General features: G+C 38.9%; 1 protein-coding gene across 2 annotated transcripts in view; it reads right to left on the bottom strand.

The window, feature by feature from the left end:
* The window catches only part of FSHR (follicle stimulating hormone receptor), a gene marked incomplete at its 3' end in the record, with an annotated part of 153278 nt that extends 144723 nt beyond the window's left edge, over nucleotides 1–8555 (bottom strand). For both annotated transcript variants that reach the window (XM_084235114.1, XM_084235113.1), the window contains exon 1: nucleotides 7862–8555. In XM_084235114.1, the coding sequence (XP_084091240.1) occupies nucleotides 7862–8013 (152 nt within the window). In that variant the 5' untranslated portion in view covers nucleotides 8014–8555. The remainder of the gene's footprint in view (nucleotides 1–7861) is intronic.
* Nucleotides 8556–12676: the final 4121 nt, after the last annotated feature.

The raw sequence follows: 12676 nt of genomic DNA on the forward strand, positions 1-12676 counted from the left end.
GATGTGCCTAGAATATAGAATATTCTACTTTTAATTTAGGAGACTTTATTTCCAGTCTATATATCTCTTTCTGAATAAATTAATGGATTCTGGAATGACATATAGGCATTTTCTTAAACACATAAAAAGGCAAGGAAAGCAAGGAAGCTATCAAATCCTATAGTAGTTCACCACAGGAAGAGCAATAATCATCTTTTATAAGAAACTATTTTCAATACAAAGGAACAGAGAAAAAAAAAAACAGATGTAATTCCCCCTGACTTATTGTATCATTTGTTCTACACATAATTGAGGGCAAGGAATAAACATTGCATTGAATCAGAACCATTAAGAAGTGCAAAAGAAATTTCTACTACTATTGAGGAAATAAGAGACTTGGGAAAAATTAAGGGTAAAGCAAGATTAAGTGTGAAATGAACTGCACTGAGTTCAGATAAAATCAAGATGGAGTAGTCAGGGAAAACTTCATGAAAGAGGCAATCTTTGAGCAAGATTATGATATGGAGGTTGGATTTCAGAAAGAAACTGAGGATAATATATGCAGAAGTCAAAATATAAAGATGCAGGGAGACACTAATGAACAAATTGAGCTTGAGAGCAGGTCCATATCAGCCTTAGTGGGTAGAGAGGAGCATGGTTAGAGGAAAAGTCAGGAAGGCGAGCCAGTGAATGATTTCAACTGGGGAATCATAACATGGGGGCAGTCTAGTTTTATGGACCAAAGTGGAACGGTGGTGCACAGGCTGGTTTGGAGAAGAGGAGAAAGGTTGGAAAGAAAGAGAAATAAGAAAGTAATTGTATAATCCATGCTTTAGGCATTCAGGACTCCAACACAAGATGATGGCAATGAAAAAAGATGGAATTATTGCTCATAGTAGGAGAAAGGAGTCTGTAAAACTGATTAAATAAAGGGCATTCCAAATGTAAAAGCTACATGAGGAGAATTCATCAATATTCAAAAAATGATGTTGGGAGTTTAGTCATTTGGTAATACACTGTTAAGTGTTCATTTTCTTCAAGTAACACCAAGAACAAGTAACACCTAAGTTTCCCTTTGACTCCAGTCAATACTTCAGAACCCTCTACACGTCAAGAGAACACATTACATTCTTAAACAGCTACTTCTCAGACACCAGGCAATGAAAACCCAGCCCTAGCTCATCTCTGCTGATGAACCCAGTCCACCTCTAGTTGCTAACAAGCACTGCATTGGGAGTCAGGAAGTCACAGATGTGGTTCACATTTCACAAAGGATTTGTTCAAGTGGGAGGGGGTGGATAGAACCACCTTGGGACCAACTTTTACCAAAATATGTTCCGCAGAATGTTAATTCAAAAGGTACTTTTAGAGAAAAAATTCCAAAACTAAATGAGTTTACAAACATTAAAACTCTGTTTTCCTCTTGGGGTTCAAAGAACGTATTGGTTTAGCAAAGGCTTTGCTTTTGTTTTGACACAAGACACTGGCATTCCTTAGGATTAAGGGGCTATGAAGGAAAGACTGAACTAGACACATTTTAAAGGTCCTAACTGGAACAATAAGCTATGGTTATAGGATAAAGAGAGTGATTTAACTCAAGACAGCAAAACAAGGAATGTAGGCAAAAGAAAATACAAAGGGAAAAATGCAATTAGGGGGCCTTCCCTGGTGGCGCAGTGGTTGAGTGCTGGGCTGTGAGGCTGCCCGCAGCCTCTGCAGCATGGTTCGTTCCCTGGCTGCCGGTGAGGGTCTCACAAAAAAAAAAAAAAAAAAAAGGCAATTAGTTAATTACAAGTAAGTGTTGATCAACTGAGCTTGCCATCAAACATAAGAACTGGCTGTGAGGAGAGGGGCCACACAGGAAGCTTATAATACAATCAGTGCATCTCCCTCTGCCAAGTATGATCATCAATGGCCTCTTCTCTCCTCTTAGTATTTCAGTCATCTCACCCTGCTCAAGAAAAAGATAACCACAGCCATATAGTCTCTTAGAGCTAAAACTTCAAATTTAGAATGGATGTTCACATTCTCCTTAGAACTTGTAACTCCAGAAAGAAAAAGCAAGATCAAAGAGTCCTTTCTAGATTCATTGACTGCCTCCAGGTGAACCTGAGTTTCTAGGGTAAGTCAGAAATAAAAATTCCTTTGACTATCATCAAAATGAAACCTACTCCCTAAATTTTTTTCAAATATCAAAAGCCGTAAGGATACACTTTCTTAGAAATTAAGTGTACAGAGAGTAAGTGCTATAGTCATTGGAAGGAGGAGGTCACTTTTAAGTAAGTGGGAGGCTAAGTTATCTCAGAGTTATAATAGTCTTCATATCAGTTTTTGAAAACATTTTCACACCTATTGACTCATTTCATCACCACGAATGTCCTCTGAGGTAAGCGGGTTTTTCCTAGTATTATACAGACAACAGCAACCACCACCACAACCTGATAGGCTAGATGTTTTATTTATATTGTTCTATTAAATCCTCATAGAATCACTAATAGTAAGGTGTGCAGGACAACTTCCCTTATACAACCAACAGTCACAAGATAGAGCAAAAAAAAAAAAAAAAAAAAACAGAGCCTGGGTTTAATGCCAGATGTCTGGCATTGGCCACACCCTGCATCTCTGACTTGCCAGAACCAGTTAAAGGCCCACCTGTGAATCTTACTTTAGAACTATTCCTATTCCCTGCACAACTCTGTTCAGTTTAATACCAGAATATGAGGCCATGTTGTCTCAGGTTGCCCAAGTAGGGACTTAAACCAGTGATATTTAATCACACTCAGCTTTTGCCTAAATCAGAAGTTTAAATTTCAATGTCCATCAATAAGACTTTGGCCACATTCATTCAAGCTTTGTCAGAGGCAGCTTTTCTACAGCTACAGTAGAGTAGCTGCAACAGAGGTTCTATGGCTCATAAAGCCTAACGTAGTTATTATAGAAAAAAGATTTGCTGACCTATCGCCCACATTATAAAGGACTTTTTTTAAGAGGAAGAAATAGATTTTCATTGTACACAACTTGCAGCTTAAGTCTGGGTCCCTGCCTATCAGAGAGCTACAGGAGTGACCCTGCCCAAATTACTCAACTTTTCTTTCTTTGATTTGCCCCATTAGAAAAACGAAGCAATAACACCAACCTTGCGGTTCCACTATGAAGTTTTCATAATGTAGTATGTGTAAAGCTTAATGCAAAGAGTAGACACGGCTTAGTAAATGGAATCTACTGCCTTCTTGATGTCACTGTGTTATTTTGGTGTTAAAATTGGCATGTGCAGATGATAGGGAATTAGAACTCTTTGGCAAAAGGGGTTATGTAAAATAAAACTGCTCTAAGGCGAATGAAGCAATAGGATAAAAATGTACATGATAAAATGTAGGAACCCTTTCCCCCAGGTGAACCTAACAATGAAGCTTTGACATGTTAATGGATGAAGCAATTGAAGTAGTTGAAGCCAGGCTATTCCTTCTACCTACACCTGATCATTGTTAAAGTCAATGCCCAAACTTTGAAACTGTAAGGTGAATTAGAAACATTTAGTTGAACGAGTCATTTCATCTTTCTTCTGCCAATATTCCATATAACCCTGATTCAATTCTTTTTAAAGAAGCAAAAATAATTGCTCTTTCATTTTAGCACAACATCTGAATTCTAGTTTACTTGGCATTTTATCAGCTCTTCAATGATTAACAAGATCTTAAAACGTCTTTAAACAATTATTTCTAACAGACAAACCAACATTTTCCTTTTTCTCAACATATCTTGCCAAGAAAATTGCAAAAGTAAACTTTAGAAAGCTCCAACTCACCGCATCCTGTAGTTGAGCACCATATCCTGACACAACACATCTTCCCCACAAGCTTCCACGCGGCAAACTACTTATATAACTCCCTCCCCTGGTCACCTGGTCTGTAGTTTTGCCGTAAACATCTTTGCTGAAGGCACTCTTGTCGCAAAAATAATTGGTCGTAAAGCAATTTTGTCATTAAAAAAAGGAAGTGGTTGAGCTTTGGTTTTATTTTTCAGTTCACCTATTCATCAGTTACTTTTGGTCAACTTTTAATGTATTGAAGCCAGTTGTCAGTTTGGCTTTGCATTTCCATTGCAGGAGGACAAAATCTAGCTTTGCAAATGGTTGTGTTCTTTTCTAGAACAGCGGTATTATGCTGTGATTGCACACGTCCAGGAATGTTAATCGCTGAAAATAAATGTGCTCAAATATTTTGTCTTTTTCACAATATATTTATATTCAAATATTTTGTATTTTGTCCTTTTAACTTTGTTATTATTAATTTTTCATGTTTCATAATGTCTTCTGAGTGCGCCTCTTTTCTCTTTCATTCCTTTTTGCTCTTTGACAAAAAAGGAAAATATTCTTTATGCAGTATTGCCAAGAAGAATAAACACAAAGAGAAAAAAGTCTTTAATTTTGTGACTAATTTTTCATGTCTCATCATATCCTTTTATAGCTAATTAGTTATATCCTTTCTTAAAGGCCAATTAAGTTATATGGTGAAAAGGTTATAATATGTCCTTTTGAATATTCCTCCTTTTTTTGTTCTTTTCTCTTTATGGCAAAGCTTACTTGCAGTAAAGATGTTTATCTTTAAAACAAACTACCTATAACCCCAACTCACACCCCACTAGTGAGGGAAGCACAGAAAAGAATCTTCCTAAGATTAGGGATCTGGGAGAACTTCTTGAATCCTTAAATCTCTTAAATCACCTTACTCATCATTCAAGGGGAGAAAAATGCCAACAACTGGCAAGCACTTTCTTTCCGAGATCTAGTTTTCTGCTTTGTCCTTTGTCACAAATACCTAACCCAGGGCTAGCCTGTCAAGTGTGTGAAATTTGTTTCTGGGGTTCTGCCCAACATGGTCTCCCCTACAATCTTTTTCCTTAGTTGAAAAGTGCTCTTGGGCAAAGATGTGCTTTAGTCATTTATACCATAGTATGAATTATTTTTTAAAGACATACTTTTATCCTCCCATGCTAAGTCACACATAATCCCTGAGGTTTGAGGTTTGAGGGATTTCCTTCCTCCTTTTCATCTTTCTCTCTTCCTTCTCTTATTTCCTCTGTTTTATATGCAGAAAAAAAGTCTTGTGCTAAGAAATATCAGGAAGCAGATAGCCCAGAGTAGAAGGCAATTTGGTGGGATAGAGGGATATCAGCCTAAAATTCAAACATGTTAGAGATATCTGCTTTAGCCACTGGTTGACACTGCTTGGCCCATAGTGAAACAAAGGGAAAAATGTCTGTGGTTTATAGTTGCTTGTTGCTTGTTGATTTTTACTTTATTATAATTAGTCTTTTTCCTGGTCCCTTATTTAGGTTTTCTAAATTCCTGCTATGAGACCATTCCGTATTTTTCTTTTTCTTTCTGGCAACGGAGTGGTGGGGGGAAGGGAGTAGGATCAAAACAAGGGGGTGGTGTGGGAATTGTATGGGGACTATAACCAAGATGAAAATGCATACATTGTGCAAAGATGAAAAATGATGTAAAAATACACTAAAAATAATAAAAAATAAAGGACTGAGTTAAATATGGCAAAAAAAAGGGGAAAAATGGAGAAAGACTAGAGAGCCTCTGTAGGGTAAGGTAAAAAGGGGCGGAGAGTGGGAGTGGGGCTGTGTCTGTTGGGGTTAACAATAACGCAGCTGTGCAGGTTATATTAAGAGCATCTTAGAAGTGAGGGACAAGGGCTCAGAGGGGGGTGAGTATTTGTCAAATTCTTTTAGGAACAAGTGACTTTTTACAGGGACTCAGGCACATTGACCTTCTCCAGTGTTTATAATGATCTAACACACCAGGCTGCCTTTTGTACATGGGCACAGTCTCGTCTATAATCAGGAATAACTGTCTCATCTCAGGCAGTATAGCCAAAACACAGAGCTGACCAGTTATTTTTTTTTTCCTGTTGCTACAACCGCCTCTGGTTAGGAACTGAGAACTCATGATGTCAAGGGAAAAAGTTGCAAGCAAAATCAACTAAGGCTGCCACGATTTGTCTCTGAGTGAAAATCTAAAAGGCAACACCAACATGGTTAGGTGTGGATATGATAATCAGTCATCTGAAAAGATGAGCATCTTCTGCAAAAAAATAAGAGCTATCAGTAGTTTTAGGGGACCAAGAATGAAGCAGGTCTTCAGAATTGTGACTTCTGTTTAAAATCTTGTAATAAAAACACTGAGGATATCTATAGTCTCTGAGCCATAATGTGCTAGTTCTCAGGTGAAGTAGTAATTAGACTAGTAAATTAACTAGTCCTGCCTCCCTCTTGCTCTAGTGCAGTCAATCATGGGGAAAGAACATTAAGCAGACTAAGAGTTAGAAGACTTAATTTCTAGTTTTGGCTTTGCCTCAATTTATCGTGAACATTTGGACAATTCTCTTTACTCTCCAGACTCCAGATTCCTCATTTGCAAAATGAAGAGATAATGGAAAATGATGTCTAAGGTCTTGTCCAACCCTAAAAATTTATCAACTTCCTATTAAAATAATTTAGCAATGATGCAAAGTCAGAAATCACATTTTTCCCAGCTGTATGAAAGATTATCCTGTATTTTTCTTTCCCTCTTTTTCTCTGCTTTCTTCTTCATCACCTCCACCCTGCCCCTCCTTCCTTTACTCCATCCCTCTTTCACCCTAGAAGTAGTATCTTAGTTTAAGAATTATTTGCTGGTGGGCCTCTGTAGGGTAAGGAAAAAAATTATCAGGCTTTTCTGCCCTCCCTCCATTAGGATTGATGATGGATCCTTATGGTCCTGAATGCATGCCTGATGGTGGGCACCTGGAGTAGGGTGTGGGCATATGTAGATGGGATTCACCTGGGCTAAGACTGGGCTTATAAGGGCAGTGCCATGGAGACGCAAGCAGAAGCAGAATCACGAGAAGCAGAACACTGAGAAGAAGAACAAAGAGCAGAACCATCAGAGAAGGCTGGAAAGCCCAAAAAGAGTGAAGACTTGCTGAGGGCTGGGAGGCCTGCCAGCCCCCCAGGACCCCTGCCTACTGTGTACCTGGTAAATCCCAATAAAAGCCTGAAAAGCCACTGAGGGCTCCAGGACTCTCTCCCTCCTTTACCTGATCTGCTGGATCAGAAAACCTGCACTATGCCCTACCTGTCCTGTCGCTACAGCCTCCCTGGCGGTGGAAGGGGTTAAGTCTGAGCACTATGAAGCTATGAGTAGTCACTGCAGCAGGACTGAATGCCTGGCCAGGGAAGTGACCAATATGGTGTAGCAGACCTCTCCTGTCTGTCCTGCTGCTCCCCTCAGCAGCGTATTTCAGTTAATCTGCCTTTTCTGTTCCCCACTCTGTCTCTGGTGAATTCTCTCACCCTTCTGCACCTTTGGCCTACACCTCAGCTCTTGCATGCATAGATAATAAAATAAATCTTTTTTTAAAAAAGAAAAAAACTTAAAGAATTATTTGCTGGTGCCTACAAAGCAACAGTAATTTGAAGTAATGAATTTAATGTCCTCAGGTGATATATATTGTGTATTCTACTTAAAACTATTTCTGCCTCCAATTCTAGGTCTTCTAAATTTCTACTTCTTAGTTTTTACTTTCTGTGGTCCCACCAAAGAGAGTATGGAATTCAAGAGCAAATGTGATGAAAAGACTAAAAAGTGTCTCTTTGCCTTTGGATTCAAGTTTCCAATTGCCCTTCCCTCACAAATGCTCAGACAAACTTCTAAGATTCTTGGAGAGCCACAGAGTAGGAGTGTTGGGCTGGGGAGTTTGTTATATTCAAACCTTCAACCAAGGCAAAAGAATTTAGCCCAACAGTTATCAGCCCCTAATGTGAAAATAATAATAGCACCAGATGCACAAGTGCCAGGCACACAGTTGTTCCCACTGCCTCTGATACTCACAGTTCAACTGCATTCCTGGGCAGGTCCGAGGGAATCTCTGTCACCTGGCTCTCTTGGCAGAGGAAAACCCTGTTAGAGCAGTGACAGATCTGATGATGACATCCGGACCCCAGGCTCAGGAATGCCAGTACGGAGACCAGGAGCAAGGCCATGCTTATCTATCCATCCACCTCCTTTCTTCCTACATCTGCAGAGAAAAATCATGGGTTTTAGAGGCTCACACAGAACCCTTATGAGAAGAGATCTGCCTTGAGAGCTGTAGAGTCATGTGACCCTCCAAGGGACTTATTTATTTATTTTTTTTTTTGGTCACTTCCAGATGAATAGCAACATTCCTGTGTGCCAGCAGTGATTTCCGGGGCAAGATAAGCTACTCCCTTATCCTTAGAGATTGGGTTTCTTACACCCTGACCCAATGAAGACAACAAATAGAACCTTGATGCATGTCTGCACTAGTTTACATTATTTTGTTGCAGAAGTGCTCCTGCTGGTCACCAGTCTCTTCTCAAAACAGTGACATGATTGACTTAAAAAAAAAAAAAGATACGACATAAAATATGAAACACCTCTAGGAGTGTCACTAAGCAAAGGACGGGGACCTATTTCTAGTCTTGACATCAACTTCTTGCTCCAGCGTACTCTATAAAAACTAGAATTTCTTTTTTTTATTATCTCCAGTGATAATAAACTCATTACCAATTGAACCTCCCCACCCATCATCTTGCTCCCAAAATTCCCACTTGGATTATAGATAACTACAATTATGATTAGTCACTGTAAAACAAGCAGAATGTTTTTTATATTGAAATTTGTTTTTTATTTTAAAACTATGCCATAGTCTCAAATTACAGATCCCCCCCACACACATTTTAAAGGGGCAGGCTTGTTAGGAAAAAGAAAATGAGAAAGGAGAAGAAAGCACCTGCATAGATGCAGGTGGGCAGTCTTGGGATGAGAGCTATTATAGATAATATTTGTAACATAAATTTAAATAATATTAAACAGTTGCAGACAGAAAAAATACAATCAGTGCTCTTGGTTACTCCCTCTAGGAAACCCCACTACCTTCAGCTATTCCTTATCTAACATAGCTTTGAATATGCTAGTTTATCTGCCTCAGCAGTTTAGAATAACCTCCAACCTGGGAGGTAGAACTTGAAATGTTTTTCTGGATGTTCTATGTGCTATAAGAGTCTGGCCAAAGAAAAGTGTTTCAAGGAGTGAATATATAGAGTGACCTATTCTCAGAAAAAACTATCTGGACTCTTGTATTCTTCTGGCTACTTATATGATATTCAGAAAGATGTGCATAGTGAATAAAACAGAGAAAACCTGGGGAAACTCATGTTGACCAGTTGGCGGGTCCTCACCTGCATGCTTACAACTGAAGGATATCACTCAAAAGTGGACATATGGTGAGAAATAACAGTAACAGGATACTTATTTTAGGAATATATTTTTTTAGGAATTTAATATGTGGCCAAGTTTCTGCCTCTTGATGGGAAGAACAGTGGAACATTGCAAAGTGGTATCAATACACACAGGTGGAAAAAACTGTAGCCATTTTTGGCCAATATTTGCCACAGTTACCTAAGCCTTTTGCATATATCACGGTCATGCTAGATAACAGAGATGCTGACAATGATAATTTGAATATTAATTTTCAGTTTTTCATAGCTGTTCTATTACAAACTAAGCATGCTGCTACATCAAGAGGGAGATGCTACATCAATAAGAAAGGTTGGTATTTTTTTTAAACAATGACATTATAAAATAATTGGAGGCATTCATTCTCCATTCAGAATTCTTATTTTATAGGTTTACATTTATTTTTCTTAAAAAACACATTCCTTTTTTGTCTTTTTTTAATATTTATTTTACTTATGCATATAAGAACTGGGGCGTATGTCAGAGGTTCAGGGGTGAGAGGATTCACTAGAGACAGAGTAACGAGCAGAACAGGTGGAGCCACTGAAATGCACTGCTAAGAGGAGCAGTGGGCAAGACAGGAGAGGTTTGCTGGGCCAATGTGGGCCAGCATCCCGGCCGGGGATCAAAGTCAGCTGCGATAGTATGATAGCGCTGAGACTCAACCCCTATACCACCAGGGAGGCCCCCTTTACTCCTTTAATTTACTATGATGCTATAATTTCAGTTGCTAATATGAATCTAATGTAACCTCTTAATATAACACTGTGGACCTTATTGAAGAACTTATGGCAGGAATAAAAATTCATTGTTATATGTCAAGAGCATAGGAATTACTTGTAATTTTCAATAAAACACAATAACCTTGAGCACTAAATCTTTCAAGTAGCATCCTTGATTTCACATTATTATCAATATTATACCATTTATTAGTTCCTAATATATTTAATTTTTGCACAGTAAGCTATTTGTTGACAATTTTTTTGTTCTATCATATACTAGTGAGAATTAGATGGAATTATATAAAGTAATAGGGCATAATAAATGAGCCTTACACGAGTTCTACAACCAATCATATCTGGCTTGATGGGCCATGGCACACTTTTTCCATTCTAAGAAAGGATGATCATGTACCCCATAATGTTAATGAAACTCCTTAAGTTGAGCAGTGCACAACATGCACAACTGCACCTGGCAGCCATGCACTGGAGACTCATAATGGGAGCTACTGGTGAATGTTTGACCTAATGAGGGTAAGTTTATTTGGTATTGGTAGTAGAGATTGAGGACAGGCACTTCTTAGGGTGTGGGGGAGGTGTTCCAAAGGAGCATTTCTTAGGATGCAATGCAGCTGATACATCTGCATTATTCTTACAGCAAGGGAAGGAAAAGTGTGCTGGGGTTAGGAGACCTGGGTTCTGGTGACAGCTTTGTCATTACTGTAAGACATTGGGAGATTTTTCAACATCTGAAAGTCAGTTTCTTCTCTTCTAAATTATATTTATAAATACTTAATTTATAGGACTCCAGTGCAGTGCGGATAAGATGCACATGAAAGCACTTTGAGAGAGCCTGGGGTGAATGTGTGAGATTCTCTTCTATTTTGGAAGAGTGATCCTTTCTGGTGAGAATTCTCTAGTTTTCTTAAGTCATTCAATGGTATGTGGTCAACTTCAGTTGCATAATTTTTTAAACCTCCACCCCACTGATGCGGCCTGAGCTGGTCACCACACATGTACCTTCTCCCCTTTGGGGCCTTTCTCCCACTTGGGACTTGAGGAGTTCATAGACAAGCTGTTGTGGACAAAGGGATCATGTACCCTCCCCAGCTTGTCCTTGACTACTTTGGATAACAAATGGAATGTACGGTCAAATTTATATCAACAAAAATGTTACTATGAAGACTAATGATAGGTGATGTGGAGGCATTTCTGTAAGCCTGGTGGGCAATTTGGTGTTGTTTTTGTGTGAACAAAGTAGACTTTAAAATTCTTGCATTAGTTTAATATTTCCTAGATAGAGAAAGTTTCAGGCTCTTTTAATGGAGTGAATTTAAATCACACTTTTGTCACTGCATGCAATCTTTGGGTCAATGTTTTGACCCCCAACATTTCTAGGCTTCCAAAAAACAGAAATTAAAAGGCATTTGGGGGTACATTTATATGAATACGAGATACCTCATATGTTCAGACACTAGGCAGGGGCTAGTGGGTAGTGGGGTCATGACTATGTCTAGTCATTAGTTTGATCATGGAAAGTTTCATAAAATTTCAAGGGAAATGAATAGTCTCAGGAGTGCTGGTAGAAGAGCCAACATTAATGTTAAGCTACCGCTGATATCTACCAAGGAAGTTTAGCCCTAGGAATTGTGCATACTCAAGTCTAGGATACAGTCTCTTCCTTTAAGGAGCATAAACATTTAGTTATGACATGATTACAACATGACATTCTTTACTACACAGGAATACAATCAAAAATTAAAGTATAGGGCCTCCCTGGTGGCACAAGGGGTTAAGATGCAAACTACGAAGCTATCCACAGCCACTGCAGCATGAGTTTGATCCCCTGGCCAGCCAGGGAGCAACCTACATGGTGCAGCAGACCTCTCCTGACTCACCTGCTGTTCTCCTCAGCAGTGTACTTTGGTCAACCTGCTTGTTCTGTTCCCCACTCTGTCTCTGCTGAATTCTCTAACCCTCCCGCCCTTGTATGCATAAATAAATACATCTTTAAAAAAAGAAAGTATAGTGTCATATTCATTTTCAAACTATATTTGCTACAAGACTTGAGGAAGCACTGATGATAAGTCTTCTCCAAAGCAATAGATCTAAGTTAATTTGGCAATTTTCTGATTTATCTGGTTTCTACATTTATATTTCTCCATGAAACCCCCAATTAAACTATATATATATATTTATAATTGTAGCGTATACACATATTCAAAACAAAGCAGCATCTCAAGGTAGGCCTGTTGTTTATGAACGTGAGTGCCAACTGCCAATAACACAGCACCAAAAGCTGAAAACCCAAGGCCTGTTTTCTGTTCTCATTCTTTGGAATGAAGAAAAATAATAGTGACATTCCACTATTTATAAACATGGTTGAAGAAAAGAGAAGCAGTGAAATTCATTGCTTTCAAAGAATAATTTTTTTGAATCAACGTAGGGGCACCAGAGTTTGCCTCAGAATGGCCGCTTCCCTGCTGATACCTGGCAAGACTAGGCTATGACTCTGTTCCTTCCAGGACAAGGAAAAGAGCTGGCAGGCCCCAGCCATGGGTAGTCACTGGACCTGGGAGGCACTGATTCATTGATCAGGATTATATTTAGGCCTGCTCTGTGCCTTGCATTCTAGAATACTGGATACTGTGGAAAAAACTGAGGTATA

The sequence above is a fragment of the Talpa europaea genome (assembly GCF_964194135.1).
Source record: "Talpa europaea genome assembly, chromosome: 6".
Lineage (NCBI taxonomy): Eukaryota > Metazoa > Chordata > Mammalia > Eulipotyphla > Talpidae > Talpa > Talpa europaea.